Source organism: Mytilus californianus, unplaced genomic scaffold (assembly GCF_021869535.1).
Source record: "Mytilus californianus isolate M0D057914Y unplaced genomic scaffold, xbMytCali1.0.p SCAF_12, whole genome shotgun sequence".
Taxonomy (NCBI): Eukaryota; Metazoa; Mollusca; class Bivalvia; order Mytilida; family Mytilidae; genus Mytilus; species Mytilus californianus.
The window spans coordinates 57013242-57040828 of record NW_026262604.1 but is presented as its reverse complement, the minus strand read 5'-3'; the positions used below and the strand labels follow the sequence as shown (position 1 = coordinate 57040828).

General features: G+C 32.7%; 2 protein-coding genes across 3 annotated transcripts in view; both read right to left on the bottom strand.

Moving 5' to 3' along the window:
- The window catches only part of LOC127722059 (cytochrome P450 3A8-like), a 497429-nt gene that overhangs the window by 149402 nt on the left and 320440 nt on the right, over positions 1-27587 (bottom strand). The gene's annotated exons all lie outside the window — the stretch shown is intronic.
- Positions 1534-27090, bottom strand: LOC127722067 (complement C1q tumor necrosis factor-related protein 3-like). 2 transcript variants are annotated; one of them, XM_052228920.1, is made up of 3 exons: positions 26956-27090; positions 2634-2702; positions 1534-1969 (listed from the first exon to the last, which is right to left on the bottom strand). In XM_052228920.1, the coding sequence occupies exons 1-3, from the start codon at positions 27029-27031 to the stop codon at positions 1563-1565; spliced, it is 552 nt and encodes a 183-aa protein (XP_052084880.1). In that variant the 5' UTR covers positions 27032-27090; the 3' UTR covers positions 1534-1562. The 2 variants fall into 2 exon arrangements, with proteins under 2 accessions (XP_052084880.1, XP_052084879.1); XM_052228919.1 differs by lacking the exon at positions 26956-27090 and adding an exon at positions 3462-3596.

Below are 27587 nucleotides of genomic sequence, written 5' to 3'. Positions count from 1 at the left end.
TAATCCCAAGTCTGGACAGTGTATTGCATCTTTACTTAGACATATGATTACATATTAAGAGAAGTAGAACACTATTGATTTAAGTCACTACGTTAACGATCAAGGCTTGTTGCTTCAAAAATAATAACATTGAGCTTAACTGTAAACAAAACAGTTTTCATTTATGTAAACATTTCAAAGAAAAATACACAATTGGTAAACAAATTTAATTGAAAATCCAAGTTTCTCTTACTAATTATTTCCGTTACGTACTTTTCCCCCTATATAATTGCTTACAACTGCTGTTGGCAACAATTTTCGAAGGTTTATTGCAGTTGCATTGTTGAATTTTATATTATAAATGTGTAAGAGTATACATACTCAAGTGAATTAAGGTAGGTACAATAAATGCTCCGTGTTGAAGGCCTCACTGTGACTTTGAGATAAAGAACAGCAATAAAAGTGCTGTTCCTTTGCTTATTGTGTTTTTTTGCTGTGCATGTATTGATTTTGTGTCATGAATGGATATCCTTTGTTTTTCTATTATATACTGTTTATGTTGATGTTCCTGTTTTTGTTAAGCGGCAGTATCTAACCAACAGATGTAGCTACCTTAACAAGAATCATGTAGCTGCGAGAACCAGCGTATGTGCTATATTTTTGATATTGTATAGCTTAGTTACCATCATGTCGGTTGGCGCAAAAAATGTGAGTGTATGTATTAGTTTTCGACTTATGTTCTATGTAGACAAACAGGGTAGTCACTGGCAACTTAAATCTGTGTTCAGGAATAAAACCACTAAGTCATCGCTACATTGCTTTTTGTGTTGAATTATATAATTTCAAGCATTTATAGCTATACTGTCTTAAGTCTCAAATGTAGTGGCAGTCATTTCATAACAAATGTATACAGTATCCTGACTTGTACTGAAAATTTCAGCATACCTCTAATTGCATATAAGAGCGCACTGGTTCCCCGAATTTGGGTAGTATAAAACAGGTACTTCTGATCTGAGCAACAGAACAAATATGCCCTCTTATCTTTTCATATATTTATTTTATATTTAATAGAAACTTTCGACAAGGATTTTACAGTGATCCCTAGACTTTGAGCTTTCATTTGATACTAAAATTATTCAAAGGTTTAATTTTTGACAAAGTTACAGCTATGAGTAGAAATAATTTTGTTTAAAATATGTACTGCTTTCTTGTATGTTCTTTGTGACCGGGCCCAAATTAGTGGTTCTATATCATAAACCCATCAAAGTGTTTGCTTAGTACTTAGTAGAGCTATTGGGATAATGTGTCAGTCATTGATGTTGTCTATGCATATACATTATGCTAAAAAAAATGAACAAGCCGGTGTTGCTGGGGTCTGTTGTACTGTTAAGTAGTTTTTAATGGTTTCTGATCATGATATGCTATGTTTGTTTTGGTCATAATCGACAAAAATGATTTGCACATAGTTTTCGTTTAAAAAAAATCATTCAAACGTAGAAAATGTAACTTTGTTAAAATTGGACACCTTCATTTATATTAAATATATAAACGAGATTGCTGTTCAAAGCTTTAATAGTGACATTTTAGATATGGTAACCCGTAAAGAAACTCCAATCGCCATGTACTATTTCCGATCCTACTCCAGGGTAATGACGTACTTTCACAACGTCTCCCTTATGCATATATACTACTGCATTCATTGACCCTGCCTGTGATCCTCCACCTGTTGCCGCATGTCCACGTGATATTTCGCTGCTATTTTGAACCATTTGAAGATGTAATTGAGTTGCAGTATATGGTCTTAGAAATGTACAGACAAAGAAATAAATTCCACCGTCAGGTGCTGTGAAATGACCCGTATGTTGGTTATAGCCTTTACCAATGTTGGTAATCACTTGATCGAAAATAACTGTCTGTGTAGAACCAAGGTTTACATACGGTTTCAATCTTGCATGAAAGGCAACTTCAATGGAAGAGATCGCAGAACCAGCTATAAAAAAATCAATCGTTGTACTATCTATTTATTCATATATTGGTGTATCTAGGTTTACAACTGATTTTACGATGGTTATCTTTCTTTGTTTTAATCTTGAGTTGCCGTGGTATCTATACATCCTTTATCTAATTTATAAAATGTGTTTACATTTTCGTCTCAATAACTGATGATACTTATCCAATATTTCCATTTACGTATTCTAAATTGTTTTTAATGATTGAGAGGTCTTAATTATTATATTCCATTTACAATTATGAAATTTAGACAGGGTATGGATTCGCATAACGGTTTATACTTCCATAGCAAAAGTCGCTCACCCTGTCGACGCACACGGCCTCATATTTCTATAAACAATCATTGGAATAATTTCAAGCTGCTCATTCTCTCACATTTTTCGAAGTGGTTAACGACTGACATACAAGTGAAAGTTTTAGCTAACTATAAAACCAGGTTTAATCCACCATTTTCTACATACGGACATGTCTGTACCAAGTCAGGAATATCACAGTTGTTTTCCATTCGTATGATGTGTTCGAGCTTTAAAAAGGACTTTCCGTTTTTAATTTCCCTGGGAGTTCGGTATTTTTGTTATTTTACTTTTTTTTAAACATGTCTATTCTGATTTTACTTCTATCAAAATCATCTTACTAAAACTTACTCTCTCCAAGCAGTCTGTTTGTCCTCTGCAATGTATTAATTGCCGCTACTACTGTTTCCTTTGCTTTACCTAAACTAAGGTGATTGTTAATACACTATTGTAAATTTTCGTCTATAACCTCTACAATTAAAGCACAATACAAAAACATAACAAAGATTCAGAGCGTTATCATAAGCAATGCTGGTAGATATAACATTATAAAAGAGTGGTGAAAGATACCAAAGGAATACCTAAACTCACTTTAAGTCGTTCACAAACTAACGAAAGAACAAAAAACGACAAAAGACAAATAACAGTAAAACACAACAAAGAAAACTAAGGTCTGGGCAACACGAATCCCACCAACAACTGGTGGGACCTCAGGTTCTCTGGAAGGGAAAACAGATCCGACTCCACATCTAGCACTACTGGTACTGCTCATGTAAGTACAAATTCAGTGATGTAACATTCGCGGAAAAGAGGACGGGATTGTAAATACGACAATTTGAACATATCACCACTTAGAACTCTTAATTGATAACTTCATTCTTGTCAACAATAAACTTCTACGAAGGAAACCATGATAGGAAATCGTGATAGGGAATGCCAATCGAACTAAAACAGGTTGGCAAAACACAGTAAACAAGTCTAAACAGTAAGTAAATATTTAACTTTTGACACAATAAATTTTTCACAAAACCAGGAATGTTTTGAAGCCAACGTGAAAGACACCAGGTGGCAGGTCTTTGATTGAAGAATAACTCTTCCGTTTTGAACTAATTGAAATGTGCAAATTGACGGGAAAAGAAAGTAAATCGAAAACATGTGAGAAAAAAATTAGCTACTTACCTACGTTTCGACAACTATCTATCCCGTAAACGGCTAAGAAAGTACTGAACAGTATGCTGATATATAGTATTCTCATTTTGGTCCTCACAAATATTCCTTATAATTGAATTGGTAGGTAAATTAACAAATATTAACTTTTGATTTCGTCTGGCGTTCAGTACTTCAAATAATAACACAAAGAGTCATTTGATATTATAATGATATCATTGCGTGCTAAAACACACTCTGACATTCTGTTTATCAATCAATAAGTTCGTTTAATCTATTTTAAATACCGTATGTGATAGACAGTCTGGTGAAAGAGAAACAATATTATATAATTTAAACTTTACACTTATATTTCGACAGGGAACAATTACATGTCACATTAATATATTGAGACTCAATGTTGACCCATTCTACCCTCTTGAACTGATACAAGTAGTTCACAGCAACGAGACTGTCACAAAAAAACAGAGGACGGAACAAAACAAAACAGGAACACAAAGGGAGAAAACGTAATAATATGACAATTTCTAATTAATGTTTCTCTATTTTACTCACAAACATTTCCTTCAAATAATATATCAATGATATTATTTCAGTCCCACAAAATTTGTTAATATATGATTTCATAACACCCTGAATATGTGCTGCTGTTATACGAACTGTTGAATTGGGACCATGTTATCAAATGTGAACTATAACATGTATAACAAACTGTAATAAAACTCTACATGTTTCGCCATTAGCCAAATGCAATCAAATGCCAAGATTTGCATTCACCCTGAGGAAAAACATGTGTAAAAGGGAAGATTTTATTTTATTTCATTTTTTGTATTTGCAAAGCTAGTTATGTTAATACACTTTAATCTAATTGCACACTCGTATCTAATAATGACCAAAAACAATAGAGAACCAATGATAGTAAACTCTGCCAACGTTTGCTGCTTTTAAAAGTAGACATTATATACTTCAGAAATTCATAGATTAGTTCATTATTGTTTGCTTAAAGTCAAGTGGCAAATATTCTGTGGATGATCCGGATAAGCTTAAAACAAGTACTGTTTAACTTACCCGGATGAAGTAGGGCGTTTTTATTTCAATTGCGAAAAGAAATGCACGTACGAAATTGGACTGAAAGTTTGCCTTGGAAAAAGTCAGCTTCATATTGATCAAAGACATGCTGATGAAGAATTTGAACATGCAGAATACCTGGCACTGTCAGAACAGGGGGTACAGGATTTGACGTCCCATTTCAATCTGAGTAACATGAACCCATCCAAAACACCGGTATTGATCTCAGGTGTTGCAAAAGGGTAACCAAATCCTGCTACACATGAAATACCCGTCGTGTTGAGTATATAGAATAATTCGATAAATCAAATTAAGTAATTAGATAATAACTTGATCATCAAAAAATATTTTATGAGAGTGCATAAAATTTGCTGTTTCAAACTTAAATGTTTTTTTAACAAAATCCTATCAGATTTCAAAGATAAAAAGATGTATTCGATGAAATGTCCGACTGCTGTCACAACAATTTTCGTACATAAATGTTCTGCAATGATGCTTATTTGTGGAGACAATTATCGAATAACTAGAACAAGTGTTTCCTTAATATGATGTCTGTCATATATAACGTCAGTTTCAGAAAATTTCTGATACACACTACATTTCTTGGCGTATCTGGCGATGTCAATCTTTGAACGTATTGTCTGCACTGTCTAAATTGTCATTTCTCTATCGGCCCAAAAGGGCCAATTGATCGATATAGATATACTTACATGATCTTTTAATGTTAATCAAATTTGCTGAACTTTTATAGTTTATGTGTTATTGTCATAAATAAGCAAGTAAAGAGCACTCGTCAATTGTTTAACTATTTTTTTTTTTCTACTTAATCAAATGTTATATTATAATTTTTGAAATGCACATCTGGTGCAGTAACATTAGTACCTTAAATGTTATATCTACCTCTGGATCGATTTCTCTGCTAGTGGACTGGTAATGCCAGAGAGTATACATAGCCCAGTTATATTGCCTGTTATGAAATATCGAAATAAGATTGAATTAATGAATGTATCTCCCGCTTGCATAACTCTGATTCTTGTTCAGATTTGGCTTTACTTTGTGTCTTTTTTTTTTGTTTTTAGGCATTTAACGTTAGTACATTTATTAGGTTTGCGATTTTAAATATTTTGGTCTCGAGAATCAGTGAAGAGACATTTATTGTCGAAATGCGCCTCTGTTGCAGTAAAACTCTTACTAGTTAATGTCTTAAATGTTGAAATTATAAAAAAAAAACTTCAAAAATTCATTTTGTTTGGTCAATTGTAAACATGATCAGGTCAATCGATCATGGACATATAACCCTAAGTGCGTATTTGTCATACAACTGACATATACCGTTTTTATATTTGGCCAATTATCGACTTGGACTACTATATGGCTGGCGTGGCATCTACGGCAAGATATTCGTACTCTTGAGAAGTACCAAGTATCCCTTTATACTTTTTGAGAAGATCGCACCGTCAGAGCCTATAGTTTAATTGTTATCTGTCTACGCTTCCCCTTGTTTGTCAGGAAACCTATCGTGTTTTATTTGAAATACATCTTGTGTCATATCCTTTACGTATATTCTAATTACCATTTGTATTCAGTGTTTTTATTCTTTCGTAAAAAAAAGATTACAAGAAAACGTTGCCAACGTGGAGTATACTTTTATATGGTATTTGTCAATGATTACACAAATTAATAAAAGTTAACAACATATCGGAGTCAGGTACCAATGAAACTATAGTCAACAAATAAATGTAAATATTCGAAGATAACCGTTGTGTTTTAAATCTTTGACGCACTATAAAAATGCATAAAATGATAACTAAAGTTGTATGTGTATGACTTTGATGTACATCTGTTATAAGTAATAATGAAATTAACAAAAATATTTCCTGGTAATGACATACTTTTGGAGAGATAACCAACCTTAATTAAAGATTATCAATTAAAAAAACCTATAATTGACCACCAATTAATCTTAAATATCGTTTATGATGTTTGAATATCAACTGAACATCTGATGTTATATGCTGGTTATCCGCAATACCCCCACCCCCCCCCCCCCCCCTTCTCCTAAACTGGGACAGTGGTGTTACAGTGCAGCATAAGGAAAACAATATCAGTTGAACAGGGCATTACTCATCCGATCGATAAAATGCAAAGTACTCGCAGTTACTGAAAGCAAGTTCAAAGCCAATATGTACTAATGAAAAAATCATGTATTCAAGACTAAAGTATGTGTTTTTTGTATCACTTCATTCTACGTATTGTGGCAATTGATTCCATTCATATATCATTTAACGTAGAATTTTATGTCAAATACATGGTATCGTATTATACTTTTTATCAAATATGCTTTCTCGGAGAAATGTGGTCATTTGAACTCTGGTGGATAATTGTCTCGTTGTCAATCATACAGGAATTCCTTGTTTCTATATATAGGTTTGATTGCAAATAAAACACGCAAGACAAATGCTTATCAAGCTTTTTAGTTTTGATTTCCTGATTTTTATTCACTTCTAACTATTCGTTTGTGACCTGAAAAGGAAGAATGAACTATGTTGTTTTTTCGGTTGCTAATTTTAAAGGAATAAAACACGAAATGTGCGCCTTGTAAATTCACTTGTGCGACAATAACATGAAACCCTGATGTAGAACAAAATCATAAACAGACTCTGCAATTGCTTAAACGCAACACCATCACATTATTATTGTTTAGTTTATAACAAAAGACAAAATTATTAAAGGTTACAAAAATGTTAGAAAAATAACCACAATATCGAGTATTAACTTTAAAGACACACGCATTCATCTAACGCCTAATGTCATGACAGACCCTAGCTGGATTTATTTTATCTAGTTATGTAATAAGTGAGCATTACATAACTAGATAAAATAAATTATATCAAATTTGCGGATAATCCAGTCCTTTTCCGTCTTGGATCTAAAACTAATGTGTCTTTGAAAACTTTCTTTGGCGGATATTTACAAATATGTTGTGTAATTCTAAGGAAAAATACTTAAAATTTGACCATTTACGAAATGGGAAGGATGAAATTATCATGTTTTAAAAGAATTTGGCCGAAAACTTTAGAAAACAGGTAAGATAATAGTTATTTAACTTGAAAATTCAACCTGCAAAAAAATATCCAACTATCGCAAAATATCCAACGCAAAAGTGAAATATCACAGTTTTGCTCATGAAGCGAAGATTTATAAGTAATGCAATTAGAATTTGACTTAGTTAAACATGAACTTATACAGAATCTTTAATTTTTCACGTAATCTATTTACCACGCATGTTAATAATAATTGGGTAATTTGCAACACAATCAGTGTGATTAATACTAATAGTAGCTTGTTTGACCCGTTGGTCATATATCATTTCAGGTGTTCAGGTACTTTAACATCCCCGGCTTTCAAATGTTTAAATTCTCAGTAATTGTTAAATCTTGGCATTTGTATGATAACAATGGTTTATTTTTCTACCTTTTTGTTGGGTAACGCCATTTTTGTCTCTAATGAAAAATAAAACACAACCATTGAAAACGTACGTGCCTACGTGGAAGATATATATATATGCATATGCTGTATTTAGATCCCTCTACCAAGAAATTTGTTTTGCATGCACACGTATAAAAAATGCGGTTTTTATCCAACGCAATCATAGGTTTGAACGTTGTTTTCAATCTAGACTTGTTTATATTTTTTCGTTTGGGCTTGTATTATATTTTCCTTCGGGTTTATATGATCCATTCATCCTATTTCGACCCTTCAAAATTCAAGAGTCTATCCTAAATTGAGGTAAATTATATGGCCTTCCAAATACCGTTTTGATTCCTAACATCAATGAAGAGACATTAATTGTCGAAATCCGGATATGGTGTACAAAATTTTTGCACCTCATGTTTGCGGTTTATCATCTTTTCCACAAGTTTATAATTTTCTGTTTGGTTTTAAATTAATAATTAGGATCATTTTTTTTACATCTGGTGATTATTTGTCAATCGCCAATGGTAGTCAGCAGGGTTTAAGAACATCAGTTGTTCGACCTGTCAGTCAAATGCGTTTTGTTAAAATATACTTTTTCACTTTTTGGGTCTTTTGGAAAATGTTGTTTGTGCTGTATTTAGTCCCTTCTACCAAGAAATTTGTTTTGCATGTATATATATATATATAAACAAGTCTAAATTGAAAACAACTTTCAAACCTATGATTGCGTTGGATAAAAACCGCAATTTTTATACGTGTGCATGCAAAACAAATTTCTTGTTAGAGGGTTCTAAATACAGCACAAACAACATTTTCCAAAAGACCAAAAAAGTGAAAAAGTATATTTAAACAAAACGCATTTGACTAACAGGAAGAACAACAAATGTTATATATATATATATATATGATAAGTACGTCTGAACCAGTGACAACTCTACGACAGATTTTATACATCGGATCACCAGTGATGGTGATACAAGGCCGAAAACACATTCTGTATACATAATTCTTCTAAATAACCGCCCAACAATGTTAGATCTGTAAATTTGCAAAAGCAAATTTACAGATCTAACATTGTTGGGCTGTTATTTAGACGAATTATAAGTCTAAATTGAAAACAACGTTCAAACCTATGATTGCGTTGGATAAAAACCGCAATTTTTATACTTGTGCATGCAAAACAAATTTCTTGGTAGAGGGGTCTAAATACAGAACAAACAACATTTTCCGAAAGACCAAATAAGTGAAAAAGTATATTTTAACAAAACGCATTGCATTTGACTAGCATGTCGAACAACGAATGTTCTTAACCCCTGCTGACTGCCATTTGCGATTACCAAAAAAAACGGATCACCAGATGAAACAAAATGGATCTTAACTTTTAATTTAATACCAAACAGAAAACAATAAACTTGCGGAAAAGATTGTATACTGCAAACAAAAAGTGCAAAAATTAGTACACCATATCCGGATTTCGACAATTAATGTCTCTTCAGTGATGTTAGGAATCGAAACGGTATTTGGACAACCATATAATTCACCTCAATTTAGGATAGACTTTTGAATTTTGAAGAGTCGAAAAAGGATGAACGGATCATGTAAACCCGAAGGCAAATATAATACAAGCACAAACGAAAAAATATAAACAAGTCTAAATTGAAAACAACGTCCAAACCTATGATTGCGTTGGATAAAAACACCAATTTTTATACGTGTGCATCCAAAACAAATTTCTTGGTAGAGGGGTCTAAATACAGCACAAACAACGTTTTCCAAAAGACCAAAAATGTGAAAAAGTATATTTTAACAGAACGCATGTGACTAGCAGGTCAAACAACGGATGTTCTTAAACCCTGCTAACTGCCATTTGCGATTGCCAAATAAACGGATCACCAGATGTAACAAAATGGATCTTAACTATTAATTTAATACCAAACAGAAAACAATAAACTTGCGAAAAAGATTGTATACCGCAAACAAAAAGTGCAAAAATTAGTACACCATATCTGGATTTCGACAATTAATGTCTCTTCAGTGATGTTAGGAATCGAAACGGTATTTGGAAGGCCATATAATTTACCTCAATTTAGGATAGACTCTTGAATAATATATATATCCACGGTTGTAAAGTCGGTCATCCCGTCAAGTTGTTTACGGAAGTCCTCACGTGTTGCTTTACCGTTATGAAATACTTGTTTCACAAAAGGCAAGGTATGTGCTCCTTTTGTAGTAATTACATTCATGGTTTTGTCCTAAAATATGACATACCTAAATGAGATGTTCTCACACGTGCAGCAGGACGATCATCCAAGGTGGGTAGGATCTACTTATCGTCCCGCAGCATTCGAGAGAAATTAGGTTTTTCGTGGGGTTCGTTATGCCAAGTCTTATATATTCTATGTTGTGCTTTTTATGTATTGTGTGCCTTTTCGTCCTTTCTAGTTTTTCGAAATATAACACGTTCACGTGTACTGCGGTTCAAAAGTGCGCTGGTCCTTTTGCATTTCTTATTTCACAACTATCGCAGATTAGTGGATACAGAATTTGATTCATTGATTCAATGTATGTGCTGAACGCCATTTTTAAGAAAACTTGTACTATAACGGCCAGTTTTTGTATTGGTGAAGGAAGCTGGGGTACCAGATGCGGATTCAGAATTTTAAAAAGAGGGCAAACTAACAAGGCACATAAGAAGTGGAAAACGTATATGTATTAACTATATATGTAGTTTTATAAAGGGAGAATAACCTCCTCCCCCAAAAATCCGATTTCAGTACTCTGCGAGAACCACCGACCTTCGGCAGGAAAATATGCTCCTTGCCACGAGCTGGTTTCGAACTGACCACATCAGTTTTAACAGAATAGTGACCAAAGGAGATGAACTACTTAGACCATTCCGAAAACGAGGCCCAAAAACGGTGTTTTGTTTAACTGAATTATACTTAAATAAAGACGTTCATATATTGGAGATTGACTGCAATAGTCCTGTGGCGATGTACAGGCACCTAACAAGAAACAAGAGCGTGTATATATTTGTATGGAAAAAAAAGGAAGTAGATTTAACTGTACATCACAGATTTCTATAGATTACGTTGGAAAGTTTTATAAAAGTACAGTAAAGATCTATGATAGGGGTCAATGTAATCCTTAAATGTGTTAGGTCCGTAGTTTATTATCCTAGAACACCTGTCGACTATCAATACGAAGAACAGCAAATAACAGCACTATTCCATTAAAATGTTGTTTTTGTTTTTGTTATTTTCCGTTGTTCATAGGAACTATTTTCTCAAATATTTTCTTTCATTGTTCAGTCTCTATCCCTTTATTCAAATAAAGTCTTGTCGAAATGCGCATCTGATAACATTTAACGTATATGAAAATACATGTTAAATCTTATTTTTCAGGTAAAATTTGTCCAATGCTCTGTGAGTACGGATTTGAAACTAGTCCTGACGGTGGTAAACTTTGTAAATGCAACAAACCTCGTAAGTCTATTTATCTAGGAAAATCATTGGTTAAAAACAAACACGTGAAGACCCTGTGTATTTAATATTGGGTTAGTTGGCGTGTTTTATGTTAATACAACGGAGGAAATTGATAAAGTGTTGTTTTAATTTTCTACAGCACTGGGTCGATACCGCTGCTGATGGACTATCAGTCCCCTTAGTTATCATCATTTCAGTAGTCAATATAAAGGTAATGACATGATACATAACAAACCTTTCTCAGCGTGTTCGTTTATAAAATCAGAAATTCTAACGAAACAAAGGCTTCAACTCCTTCAGACAAAGTTGACTGTAGATGGATTTAGCTATTACTTTTGGGTCTTTTTTTGGTCATATAGCTCTCCAATTGTTTCTGTTCTTTCACATCCTTGGCTTTCAAATATTCTGCTGCGAGTGTTCCTGATAAAGGTAAATCAAGAAAAGTGCTTCGGATGCATGCGATTTATACATAATAAAATTAACGGTACCAATTTTACTGCACCAGATTGTCATTTCGACAAGAAATTTCTCTTTAGTGATGCTCAAGGCGACAATATTTAAAAATCCAAATCTTATTACAAATTTGAGGAGCTGATAACACCAAAAAAAGGATAACAAGTTTAGCCAAAGTCGGGCACTTTATAGAGTGTTGTTTTCATTTTTTAATACCTTTTATTTATTGAAATGGCCATTGAACTAATCTGACCTGCTTTTACTAGCAAGTTTATCTGAGAAAAAAATATACGAAAGATAAAGCGATGAAATTATTATTTAGCATCATATTTCAGCCCAATGTTCATCTGTTCCACTGAGGTGTAATAGGTTCTGTGAAAATGGGTTTAAAGTGGACGCTAACGGATGTGAGATTTGTGATTGCTACACACCTCGTAAGTCTGTATAATAAGCTAAACTTATTTCATGGAAACTGGGACAGTTTACTGAACAATAACGTTCATTTATTAGTGATTGACTGCTAAAGCACTGACTTTGTGCAGGCATTTTGAAAATAAAAACAATAGACTTGATCTGTTCGTGTAAAATAAAGGAATTGAATATCTCTCAATTATAGCCTCTGTATGATGTCAAACGGTGTTGTATTATTATTGTCAATACGCCACGAATGGAGCAGGATTTTATTTGATTGGTTGTTATGATTGCGTCACAATGAATTGATTTTTAGGTTTTAATTTTTAATTATTAAATGAATAAATGTACAATATCACTTTTATATCTGCTTTTCTTAGTTTATCTTTGAAAATACAGTTGAACATTTGACTCTTTCTTAACGATTCAAAATATTAACATGACTAACATAACTTGACATCGCAGAATCATAAAGATTTGTCTGGAAGGTTTAAAAGTATTCTATATATCTATATAAGGGATAAAGTCATAAACAAATGTGTAAGATATAGTGTTAACACTCAAGAGCATTAAACAACTGGCAATATGTTGAATAGCAATTACGGAAGATGTACCAACAATATATGGATAATAGCTGGTGCACGTGTTACATGGAAAAAAGTAAAATCACAAAAATACTGAACTCCGAGGAAAATTCAAAAAGGAAAGTCCCCAATCAAATGTCAAAATCAAAAGTTCAAACACATCAAACGAATGGATAACAACTGTCATATTCCTGACTTGGTACAGGCATTTTCTTATGTAGAAAATGGTGGATTAAACCTGGTTTTAAAGCTGGCCGAACCTCTCACTTGTATGATAGTCGCATCAAATTCCATTATATTGACAACGATGTGTGAACAAAACACACAGACACAATAGGTAAAGATTTCACAAATAGGTGTACAACAGGAACTGGATCAGTTGTCTTAAGTATATAAGTTCAAATTCTTTCCTTTTCGCTTAATTCAAAAGAAATTTAACATTTAAACATAATTAAAAAATTCATAATCTTTGAGTGATCATTTTAAGCTCACTGCCCAGATGTTATGTGTGGTATGTACTGTGAACATGGATTTATACTTGACGCCGGCGGATGTACAATTTGTAAATACAACAAACCACGTAACAAGTGTTTCATCTAAATTTTACTTACACAACTTGTTTTTGTTTGTTTAAACCGATTAAATCCGGTATAATAAGACAGTACAGCGTTATTTTATGATGTAATACGTTCAACTGTCAAATTACAATAAGATGAAATTTAGCAGACTTCCGGGGCACTTAATATCACCCTTGGTTTTAGTTTGAGTTCGTATTACTTTAATTTTGATATAACCTTATTTTACTTTTCCTTGAAAATACTTATAGTTACCACTTACAACTTTTTATTGTATACTCTATAATTGCAGAATTGATTTTTCACAATAATGATAGCTCTTTTAATTGGACTCTGAAATAAATCAAAAATATGTTCCGGCCAGTTGCAGATAAATATCATGTGTTCATTAAAATGATTATGAACTAGTCATTACTAGTATATGCAACTCAAAAATATTGTACAATATTGTATTATGCCCTGCTTTTTCTAGCAAGCTATTAAATCTGAGCAAGAAATATACAAAAGGTAAAATAATGATCTAACATTCTGAACTTCTGCTTTGAAATTTTAAACCACAGTGACTGTTTTGATGTGAGGTATAAAATGGCCGGTTAACATGGGTTAAAAGTTGCAACACACCTCGTAAATCTGTACATAAGCTTAATTATTGTATAAAGCTTGGAACAGGAAACGCTTACATTTTCGGACATGCCTGGTTTCAAGGTAATTATTTTTAGATCATATAATGAATTTTGTGATGTTTTAATTATTAAAAGATAAGTTGTGGGTTAGACACATATTGATAAGATATATATGTAGGATTAGGAAGTAGCACAAACACACGAAATGTAATTGTAAATAAATGATACGTGTTGTAATAAAGACCATACCCATGACTGGATAACAATAGAAAAAGAGTGACAGAAATAGACAATGTTACTTCTAATACATTTGCAATATGTATAAAAAGAGGAAGATGTGGTATGATTGCCAATGAGACATTTTTCCACAAGACTAAATAAGGTACGGTGAATACTTTATTATACGATGTTTGTCTTTTTTGTATCTTTACTCAATTCTTTGATTGTTTTTATATGTTTCTGTCTCATTGATATTTATCCTAGATTTCTATTTACATATGCTAAATCAAAAATTGGATTCTTTAGTAAACAGGTATAAAAAATGACCACTGAGAAATATTATTTGAATAACTTTAAGTCGGTCAGTCTTCGAATATTCACATTTTCCATAGTGGTTAATAACTGTAAATAGTGTGTACATTTTGCTTTTAAAACATCATGATGCTACAACTTACTGTCTCCAGGAATTTCGTTGGTATTCTGTAGAGTAGTTATTGCTTCTAATAATGCCGCCTTTGCTTCACCTTAAATAAGGTTAATGTGAGTCGTTATCTGTAGCATTTAAAATTTAGGCACACTACAAGAACATGTCAATGGTTCAGAGCCATGATAAGCAAAGATGAGTGTTCTAGCCGTATAAATCAAACAAGACAGATCGAAAAACATAGTAATTAAGAATGATGTCCAAACAGTAAGTAATAAATAAACATTTGACGAGATACATTTCTTGCAAAACCAGGAATATTTTTACGCAAAGCTTATACGGAAGACTACAGTTGTTAGTTATTAGATTTAACAAGAACCCCTACGTTTTGAACATAATGAGTGTCCTGCATATCGACAATACAAACACGTATATCGTTATAATGTCGGGACACATGTGAACTACTTACCAATTGTTCGGCAGCAGTCCTGCTCACCGTAAACAGATGATATAGTAATGAACAGTATGCTGATAAATATGTTTTTCATTTTAGCCTTTCCAAATATATCTGTATAACCAATGATGAAACTTTAATAACTATTCAATGTGTTTATTTCGGTACTACACATAATATCATGAAGTCATTTGATACCGTGATGATCTTAACAGCATTTATCAAAATACAAAAGTGCACATTTTTGTCTAGTTTTAAGTTTATCAATACATACATCTGTTGAACAGATTTCGCCTGCCATACATGTCAGATCGTCCAATGAGGGAGTAACATTACTGAATAATTTAGAAATATTTGATTAGAATCCAGCAGCAAAAATTTCACTCATATTTTGCCTGAGAAAATATATATGTTATTTAAATATATTGACCCAGGCAGCACTCCACAGTTAGGTTTGTGGTTTCAATTTTATTTTCAGTTCCTAAGTGTTCAGTGCTCCCTCATAGTACCCTCTTTAACTAATAGTATAAAGCCAACAATGCCTTCACAGAAAGCATCAATTAAAATATAGAACAACACAAACAAAAGACAACAAAACCAGCAAAAAAATAAGAAAAAAGGGAAATCGAAAATAAATATATGGCAAGTCTTTAATTCACGATTCTTTTTGAAGAGTGTTTTACTTTCGCAAATGTCCTTACAAAATACTGATGCCAATAGACTATTGACGTAGATAATCAATAAAATATCTTACGCAGTCAGGAGCATAAATGGTGAATTTTTTATTGCTCACTTAATCATGTTAATGTCGTTTCGCTACTTTTGCATGCATATTCAGAACGCAAACAAATTGAGAGATGAGTAAGCTTTATAAGATCTACAAGCTGGGTTGACCATGCTGAATGCGAGATTTTTAGATCGCCAGAAAACTTCGTACTTTATTTGGCCTTTTAATTTTTTGCGTCCCTGGTGAGTCTTTTGTAGACGCAACGCCCTTCTGACGTACACAATTAAAAATCTTGTATCTTTGATGAGTTTACAACCACAGGGTCGATGCCACTGATGGTGAAGGTTACCTCTCCGAGGATATCACCAGCCCAGTAGTCAGCACTTTTGTTTCGACATGAATTATCATTGATAATGTCATATTTATAAATTAACTGGTCACAAAACCTTAATTGTTCGAAATACTAAGGATTTCGTAACCAAGGAATATATTTTCTTACCTGTATTTGTCAAAATTGAAATTTGTAGCCATCAATGCTCTTCAACTTCGTACCATATTTTGCCCTAGCTTTTCTGTTGATTCGAGCGTCACTGATGAGTCTTTTGAAGACGAAATGCGCGTCTGGCAAAAACATTATAAGCCTGGTATCTTCGATGAGTGTTTTAACAGTCTCAGAGTGTATTATGCACTGACAAATGTGACAGAAAATGCAATTGGCTGCGTATATGTTCAACACGTGCGGCCAATGGAGTCTCACGTCTCGTAACGAGTTTTACATTTCTGCTTTCGAGTAGTCAAGGTGACCACCTTTGTATACCCATGTGAATCCTTGTGACTTACTGTTATTTCTTTATGGTAAAATGGATATTAATAGAAAAGTTAAAGAATTTCAATCGAAATGTATACATATGATAATATATGCTGAAAACAGTCTGCAAACAATGCATATGTCAAACGGAAAATGTCACGTATTTGATAAAAGTGATAATATTGAAACTCTTGATCATGTATTTTATCAATGTAACAATGTTAATCCGTTGATAGAAAAAGTTGTCTGAAATGTACAACTTTGTAACTTAATAAATAACGAGGTACTTGTTGAAAAAGATATTCTATTAGAAATCTGTACAGATAATTCTAATTTTACAATTGTTAACGCAATAATACTTTATTTTAAATGGGCTATTTGAAAAATATGTAATAAATGCAAATTCGATAAAATATGCAGTCTATACAGGCTTTGCTGAAATTGGATGTAAAGTATATATGCAGAGCAAAGGTTAACTCTTTATGGAAAAAATATTGAAAATTTACTTACTTCTATTGCTCTAAACTTAACATGCTAAAGGGGTGTTTTGCTTCCATTTTTGATACTCTTAACTTATTGTATCTTAGGGTAACCTTGGTGAATAGTATTTAGTTATTTTTGACAGAGAGAGTAATCTTAATTGACTAGGATTGTCAGTTTTCCTATCGAAGGTCGGTGGTTTCTCCGGGCACTCCGGCTTCCTCCAGCAATAAAAACTGGCCGCCACGAAATAGCCCAAAAGCGGTGCTTAAAAGTGGCGTTAAAACACCAAAATCAAATCAGAATGAAAACTAATATTTTTATTGTAATCGATATTTGAATTTATGTCTGTGCATATTATGTATATTAGTTAATTACCACATATACCATGTTTCATACTACTTTAGTACTTACTACATGTGCTTTATCCTTTTACAATCTATACATGAGTATATTACAGTTTAATATCTATTGTATTTTGTCAATCACATTCAATAATTTCCAATTTATATTATAACTCTTATTTTTATCGATCACATATATAGTTTTCAATGTTAAATCAACACATGGAAGTCAGTGAACCGAATATACGATAATGATTATGTATGACAATGATGCTGATCAGGTTTGTACTGGTTATTCAAATATATGTATGTACAACTATAGGAGTTTAAACTCATATGATTTTTCACTGGTCAAGTGAGGCCGTTAAAAATACAGGGGTCCCTAAGTATGCGACCTGGGCTACTTAGGTATTTATATACCAGGAAATGATTGAATACAAATATTTGGAATCGTTAAAAAAAAAAAATCAAAAAAATCATCAAATTGAAGGACGAAACGTAAGTAAAAGTACATATAATTATTTTCGACATTTATTTCCATATGTAAAAGTCAGATAACAAACCTGAGGATAGTGTATATGTGTATGTAAAAGACACAATGAAATATTCATTCCTTTATTTGAACATGTTGAATATTTCAAGCGATTAGTCATAAAACAAAATACCCTGTCGTTGTTATGTAATTTAGGGACATATTTCAAAATCAAAATGTATACTATTTGGCCAGGGTTATCATTGTAAGAATAAGGTTTACCTCATAGTCCTAAGAAACATACAATTTGAGCTGCGTCGGATAGAAATCGACCTTATGTAAGTGCACGTATACATGAACATGTATAAGATTTTTGTTGATTTTGGAACATTCAAATACGAAATAAAAGATGAATTTTGGTCTGTTTTTGAAGGGTTCTTATAACAACTCAATTTTTAACAGTTACAGACTTTCGGTAGAGATTTTTTCAACCCTAAAAAGGTTAGCAGATGTATTGATATTAATTTGCATAAGGTCGACTTCTATCCGACGCAGCTCATTTGTAAACCTTGTTATACAATATCGGGTTTGCACATTGTTAAAGACCACATGGCGACCTGTAATTATTTATAACTTTTTCGTTTGGTCTGAATGTATGTTTTTTTCTAAGGCAGCCATACAATATCTCTTACGTATTTGTAACTTTTTTATCTGAGATCACTACCGGTTTTTGATGGAGTTCGTGTTGCTCAGTCTTTAGTGGTTTTATACTCTGTTATAAAGACTACTATTTGTCTATTCGTCGTTTTTCGTTTATTTATGATTGTTTCTGTCTCTTTCGACTGATTGTTTAAGTTTCAATAGGCAACAGAATTACAAAAATATGAAGAGTTTTACTCTATATTGGCTTTGTTAAACAGGTCATACATTGTCTCTTTTCCATTCAATAATTCAACAACGTTTTTATAACACAAAAGACCGATTTTCAGAAAGATGTTAGACACATTTGATTGCTCAATTGCCTTCTAATACCGGACATAATGTTTTAAACAGTAATTCAACAACGTTCGTAAATTAAATCTCGAATTCATTTTTTTTCTTTATGTTGAGATATAAACTATTTGTTTGGTTAAGACAAGTTGGTATTGTTTAAATTCTATAACTCAGTGCAACAGTAGAGTTGCTTCCGATGTTTTGAAATCCTTTTCTTATGCTTCCTAATCTTTTTTTTTATTGTTGTATTACATTTGCAATAACATTTGGATTTGGTAAGCGTATGCCTATTTGATAATTTAAATCATCTTTCCCGATTTTATGATTTCACCAAATTCAACTTTCCACTTGATCGTGCGTTGTTGCGTTGATCTGCAACCATTTATCTTTTTGTTACTGTGTCCGTATTCAGGAAACGTTTGCTATAAAATATACATGTATGAGGTTTTAAAGAGAAGTTATATTTCGAACGAATTAAATACTTTTTGACAATTGTTAGTTTTTAGTTTACAAAACGTATTACATATCTAATCAAAAGACAATGTCAATGTTTTTTCAATATGAAGTAAATAGAAGAGTAAGTGTGACAATTCCAAAAAATCAAAAAAATTTGTTAAGTAACCATTAGAAAACAGTTGAACAATGAGTGATATTATTGAAAAGTAAAATAACAAAAATATCGAACTACAAGGAAAATTCAAACGGAAAGTTCCTTAACAAATGGCAAAAGCAAAAGCTCTAACTTGGTACAGGCATTTCCTTATGTAGAAAATAGTGGATTAAACCTGGTTTTATAGTAAGCGAAGCCTCTCACTTGTATGACAGTTGCATACAATTCCATTAAATAGACAAAAATGTGTGAGCAAAACAAACAGACATAATCAATAATTGGTAAAAATGTCAAAAATCGGGGTACAGCAGTCAACATTATGTTTTAATTTTAATCACTATAAAAACAAACAACTATGACAACAAAGTAAAACAAAATGGCATGTAGACATTCTATAGACAAAGATAATAAGCAAAACTGAAAGGCAAGAACACACAAAAGACCATAACACAAAAGCGGGATATATAAATACCTAGCCACGCCAAATGGATATAACCAAAAATGAACTAAAGGAGTAAAGATTAAAAATATACAAAGACAAATAAAAAGAACACTATAATACGTAATTAATATGCTAAACACCGTCAGTACCTAGACTCTATACTTCAATATAAAAATAAGGAGATGTGGTATGACTGCCAATGAGACAACTATCCACCAAAGTTCAAATGAAAGGAATCTTTTATTTATATATATGTATACATTGCACCTTTTGTTTGCGGTATACCATCTTTTCCGAAAGTTAAATGTTTTCTGTTTGGTATTTAATTAATAGTTTAGATCAATTTTGTTACATCTGGTGATCCGTTTATTTGGCAATCGCCAATGGCAGTCAGCAGGGTTTAAGAACATCCGTTGTTCGACCTTCTAGTCAAATGCGTTTTGTTAAAATATACTTTTTCACTTTTTTTGTCTTTTGGAAAATTTTGTTTGTGCTGTATTTAGACCCCTCTACCGAGAAATTTGTTTTGCATGCACACGTATAAAAATTGCGGTTTTCATCCAACGCAATCATAGGTTTGAACGTTGTTTTCAATTTAGACTTGTTTATATTTTTTCGTTTGGACTTGTATTATATTTGCCTTCGGGTTTATATGATCCGTTCAGCCTTTTTCGACTCTTCAAAATTCAAGAGTCTATCCTAAATTGAGGTAAATTATATGGCCTTCCAAATACCGTTTTGATTCCTAACATCACTGAAGAGACATTAATTGTCGAAATCCGGATATGGTGTACTAATTTTTGCACCTTTTGTTTGCGGTATACAATCTTTTCCGCAGGTTTATTGTTTTCTGTTTGGTATTAAATTAATAGTTTAGATCCATTTTGTTTCATCTGGTGTCCGTTTATTTGGCAATCGCCAATGGCAGACAGCAGGGTTTAAGAACATCCGTTGTTCGACCTGTTAGTCAAATGCGTTTTGTTAAAATATACTTTTTCACTTTTTTGGTCTTTTGGAAAATGTTGTTTTGCTGTATTTAGACCCCTCTACCAAGAAATTTGTTTTGCATGCACACGTATAAAAATTGCGGTTTTTATCGAACGCAATCATAGGTTTAAACGTTGTTTTTAATTTAGACTTGTATATATATATATATATATTATATATGTGCTGTATTATGACTTTTACAACTAATAAGAAATTGAAATAAAGATTTAATTATGTTATTAAAATTTTTTAGAGGGCCTTATTAATGACCGTTTGTTTTCTGTAAAATATTTTGTGGACTGCTTTTTTACTTGTGATCTTTATATCATGTCTGCTTGTCTTTAATTTACTGTGGGATTATTCATCTTGATGTGTATTGAATAGATATACTTAACTGTCAACTATAGTAAAACACTACATAAATTAATTGATTGCTGTTTGCTTAAAGTCATGTAACACATGTGTTATGCATATCAACGTTCAGCATAACACAACTCTACTGCAAAATTGTTCGACTGGGATGAATTGTAGGTTGATTTGGTTGTCATTGGGGAAAAGATTGTATGTAGAAAATTGAACCATATAGCTTAAATACTTGCAGAATCCATATTTCTTCCATTTCAGGGGGTACCGAATTTGACGTCCTATGCCAACCGGACAGAGATGTGTTTTCTTGCATCATCACACTGACAACCCCTAACAGAGATTCTAGTTAACCGATTGTGTTTTTATATCAAAGTCATTCCTTAACTGTTTGATACTGACAATTAAAGCAGGTCATTAATTGAGGTGCCAACGGATCCAGATCCCTCTAATTAAAACAAATTTCAAATAACCTGAAATATGGCCAAGCTAGCCATCTGAAATTGTCCATATTGTATTTAATGTAAATTAATCAATTTATAGGCCTCGTTCCTTTCTTTTCTCTCAGCATGTCGTCTTTACATAACGAATAATCTCGTGATTGTTAAATGAAACTCCGTATGCTAACCTAACGTGCTGATTTTGCTAGTTTGGATGTAAAACGTTAATAATTATAAAGTCCCATGAAAAACAAATGTGTATCTTAATCTTTGTAAAAGGGTAATATATTTCTCATTTTATCAAAATACATTTCGTCATATTTGCATTTAATTAGAAGTCCTTTGTCTATTTGTTCGTACTTACGGAAATAGCACTTCGGACTGATAAAATTTATGAAGTGTTGTTTACATTATTTTATACGTTGATCATTAGGTGTTCCTATACCCATCATTTATAATGGAAAACCATAATTATTAGTGTGTATGGCAAAGATAAAGTTATAAATTATGTTCAGAAAGAAGCCAGGACTACGTCTCGATTATTTAAGATGTCGTGCTAGTCTTCAATGTTATAATAAGAATTATATCCCTGGAACCAAAACACAATTATTTGTTTCGTTGATAAATATCATTCGTCCATCCCTCCGGGCTCTTAAGCCCTCACACCCGTACAGTTTAAGTAGTAGATTATAGAATTGTATAATCGTGGTATATAGATGATTGGTTTGATTTCTGTAATAGTGTTCTTTATTTTCTGAACCCGTCTATGCATAATCCGTAAAAGACAGCATGCAGACACATTAAACTTCAGTCAAGATTAAAAAAAAAAACATAAAAGAGGGATGAAAGATACCAGAAGGACAGTCAAACTCATAGATTGAAAATAAACTGACAACGCCATGGCTAAAAATAAAAAGACAAACAGACAAATAATAGTACAGAAGACACAACATAGAAAACTAAAGACTAAGCAACATGAACCCCACCAAAAACTGGAAGTGATCTCAGGTGCTCCAAAAGGGTAAGCAGATCCTACTCCACATGTGGCACACCTTCAATATTTCAACGACAGAGAAAAGAACTCAACAAATGAACCTTTTGACATATATCATTTGCCATTCAAAATATTCATTAATTTTCCAAGCATTTTTCATTTAACTTCTCTAACCTCAACTCAACACCTTAACCTCAGTAGCCCACTGTCCCCAACGGCTGGGACACTGCCACGCATGGGCCGCCAGATGGATCTTCGCTTTGTCCTCTTTTCAATCATATGTGTTAATAAAGTTGAGCGTAGTGGCTTGTCTGCAGTTGAAATGACGTGATTACTATAGATTGAAGAAGTAAAAACTTCCGCTTGAGTATTGAAAACAAAATTACTGTTGCAATGACAGTATCGACTATAAGTCATGCCTTTTAGGAAAATAAAATGAACAACAATTAGACCAAACAACTCCTCCACAAAAAAAAAGAAAATACAAAAAAGCAACCAAAAAATAACTACTACAAAGAAAACAGAAGATTGAGTAAAACAATTGCGGATAAAATAATGTGATCTGGGAACACATTTATCGTCCATTGAATTTTGTTTTCTAGAGAGATAATCCCAAGTCTGAACAGTGTATTGCATCTTTACTTAGACATATGATTACATATTAAGAGAAGTAGAACCCTATTGATTTAAGTCACTACGTTAACTATCAAGGCTTCTTGCTTCAAAAATAATAACATTGAGCTTAACTGTAAACAAAACAGGTTTCATTTATGTAAACATTTCAAAGAAAAATACACAATTGGTAAACAAATTTAATTGAAAATCCAAGTTTCTCTTACTAATTATTTCCGTTGCGTACTTTTTCCCCCTATAAAATTGCTTACAACTGCTGTTGGCAACAATTTTCGAAGGTTTATTGCAGTTGTTGAACTTTATATTATAAATGTGTAAGAGTATACATACTCAAGTGAATTAAGGTAGGTACAATAAATGCTCCGTGTTGAAGGCCTCACTGTGACTTTGAGATAAAGAACAGCAATAAAAGTGCTGTCCCTTTGCTTATTGTGTTTTTTGCTGTGCATGTATTGATTTTGTCTCATGGATGGATATCCTTTGTTTTTCTATTATATACTGTTTATATTGATGTTCCTGTTTTTGTTAAGCGGCAGTATCTAACCAACAGATGTAGCTACCTTAACAAGAATCATGTAGCTGCAAGAATATTATAACCCAGCGCCCCAACGTATGTGCTGTATTTTTGATATTGTATAGCTTAGTTACCATCATGTCGGATGGCGCAAAAAATTTGAGTGTATGTATTAGTTTTCGACTTATGTTCTATAGACAAACAGGGAAGTCACTGGCAACTTAAATCTGTGTTCAGGAATAAAACCACTAAGTCATCGCTACATTGCTTTTTGTGTTGAATTATATAATTTCAAGCATTTATAGCTATACTGTCTTAAGTCTCAAATGTAGTGGCAGTCATTTCATAACAGAAGTATACAGTATCCTGACTTGTACTGAAAATTTCAGCATACCTCTAATTGCATATAAGAGCGCACTGGTTCCCCGAATGTGGGTAGTATAAAACAGGCACTTCTGATCAGAGCAACAGAAAAAATATGCCCTCTTATCTTGTCATATATTTATTTTATATTTAATAGAAACTTTCGACAAGAATTTTACAGTGATCCCTAGACTTTGAGCTTTCATTTGATACTAAAATTATTCAAAGGTTTAATTTTGACAAAGTTACAGCTATGAGTAGAAATAATTTTGTTTAAAATATGTACTGCTTTCTTGTATGTTCTTTGTGACCGGGCCCAAATTAGTGGTTCTATATCATAAACCCATCAAAGTGTTTGCTAAGTACTAAGTAGGGCTATTGGGATAATGTGTCAGTCGTTGATATTGTCTATGCATATACATTATGCTAAAAAAAAAAGGACAAGCCGGTGTTGTTGGGGTCTGTTGTACTGTTAAGTAGTTTTTAATGGTTTCTGATCATGATATGCTATGTTTGTTTTGGTTATAATCGACAGAAAAGATTTACACATAGTTTTCGTTTAAAAAAAATCATTCAAACGTAGAAAATGTAACTTTGTTAAAATTGGGCACCTTCATTTATATTAAATATATAAACGAGATTGCTGTTCAAAGCTTTAATAGTGACATTTTAGATACGGTAACCCGTCAAGAAACTCCAATCGCCATGTATTATTTCCGATCCTACTCCAGGGTAATGACGTACTTTCACAACGTCTCCCTTATACATATATACTACTTTTTTCATTGACCCTGCCTGTGATCCTCCACCTCTTGCCGCATGTCCACGTGATATTTCGCTGCTATTTTGAACCATTTGAAGATGTAATTGAGTTGCAGTAGATGATCTTAGAAATGTACAGGCAAAGAAATAAATTCCATCGTCAGGTGCTGTGAAATGACCCGTATGTTGGTTATAGCCTTTACCAATGTTGGTAATCACTTGATCGAAAATAACTGTCTGTGTAGAACCAAGGTTTACATACGGTTTCAATCTTGCATGAAAGGCAACTTCAATTGAAGAGATCACAGAACCAGCTATAAAAAAAATCAATCGTTGTACAATCTATTTATTCATATATTGGTGTATCCAGGTTTTCAACTGATTTTACGATGGTTATCTTTCTTTGTTTTAATTTTGAGTTGCCGTGGTATCTATACATCCTTTATCTAATTTATCAAATGTGTTTACATTTTCGTCTCAATAACTGATGATACTTATCCAATATTTCCATTTACGTATTCTAAATTGTTTTTAATGATTGAGAGGTCTTAATTATTATATTCCATTTACAATTATGAAATTTAGACAGGGTATGGATTCGCATAACGGTTTATACTTCCATAGCAAAAGTCACTCACCCTGTCGACGCACACGGCCTCATATTTCTATAAACAATCATTGGAATAATTTCAAGCTGCTCATTCTCTCACATTTTCGAAGTGGTTAACGACTGACATTCAAGTGAAAGGTTTAGCTACCTATAAAACCAGGTTTAATCCACCATTTTCTACATACGGACATGTCTGTACCAAGTCAGGAATATCACAGTTGTTTTCCATTCGTATGTGTTCGAGCTTTATAAAGGACTTTCCGTTTTTAATTTCCCTGGGAGCTCGGTAGTTTTGTTATTTTACTTTTTTTTTAAACATGTCTATTCTGATTTTACTTCTATCAAAATCATCTTACTAAAACTTACTCTCTCCAAGCAGCCTGTCCTCTGCAATGTATTAATTGCCGCTACTACTGTTTCCTTTGCTTTACCTAAAATAAGGTGATTGTTAATACACTATTGTAAATTTTCGTCTATAACCTCTACAATTAAAGCACAATACAAAAACATAACAAAGATTCAGAGCGTTATCATAAGCAATGCTGGTAGATATAACATTATAAAAGAGTGGTGAAAGATACCAAAGGAATACCTAAACTCACTTTAAGTCGTTCACAAACTAACGAAAGAACAAAAAACGACAAAATACAAATAACAGTAAAACACAACAAAGAAAACTAAGGTCTGGGCAACACGAATCCCACCAAAAACTGGTGTGATCTCAGGTTCTCTGGAAGGGAAACCAGATCCTACTCCACATCTTGCACTCCTGGTACTGCTCATGTAAGTACAAATTCAGTGATGTAACATTCGCGGAAAAGAGGACGGGATTGTAAATACGACAATTTGAACATATCACCACTTAGAACTCTTAATTGATAACTTCATTCTTGTCAACAATAAACTTCTACGAAGGAAACCATAATAGGAAATCGTGATAGGGAGTGCCAATCGAACTAAAACAGGTTGGCAAAACACAGTAAACAAGTCTAAACAGTAAGTAAATATTAAACTTTTGACACAATAAATTTTTCACAAAACCAGGAATGTTTTGAAGTTAACGTTAAAGACACCAGGTGGCAGGTCTTTGAATGAAGAAGAACTCTTCCGTTTTGAACTAATTGAAATGTGCAAATTGACGGGAAAAGAAAGTAAATCGAAAACATGTGAGAAAAAAAATTAGCTACTTACCTACGTTTCGACAACTATCTATCCCGTAAACGGCTAAGAAAGTACTGAACAGTAAGCTGATATATAGTATTCTCATTTTGGTCCTCACAAATATTCCTTATAATTGAATTGGTAGGTAAATTAACAAATATTAACTTTTGATTTCGTCTGGCGTTCAGTACTTCAAATAATAACAAAGAGTCATTTGATATTATAATGATATCATTGCGTGCTAAAACACACTCTGACATTCTGTTTATCAATCAATAAGTTCGTTTAATCTATTTTAAATATCGTATGTGATAGACAGTCTGGTGAAAGAGAAACAATATTATATAATTTAAACTTTACACTTATATTTCGACAGGGAACAATTACATGTCACATTAATATATTGAGACTCAATGTTGACCCATTCTACCCTCTTGAACTGATACAAGTAGTTCACAGCAACGAGACTGTCACAAAAAGAAACAGAGGACGGAACAAAACAAAACAAGAACACAAAGGGAGAAAACGTAATAATATGACAATTTCTAATTAATGTTTCTCTATTTTACTCACAAAAATTTCCTTCAAATAATATACCAATGATATTATTTCAGTCCCACAAAATTTGTTAAAATATGATTTCATAACACCCTGAATATGTG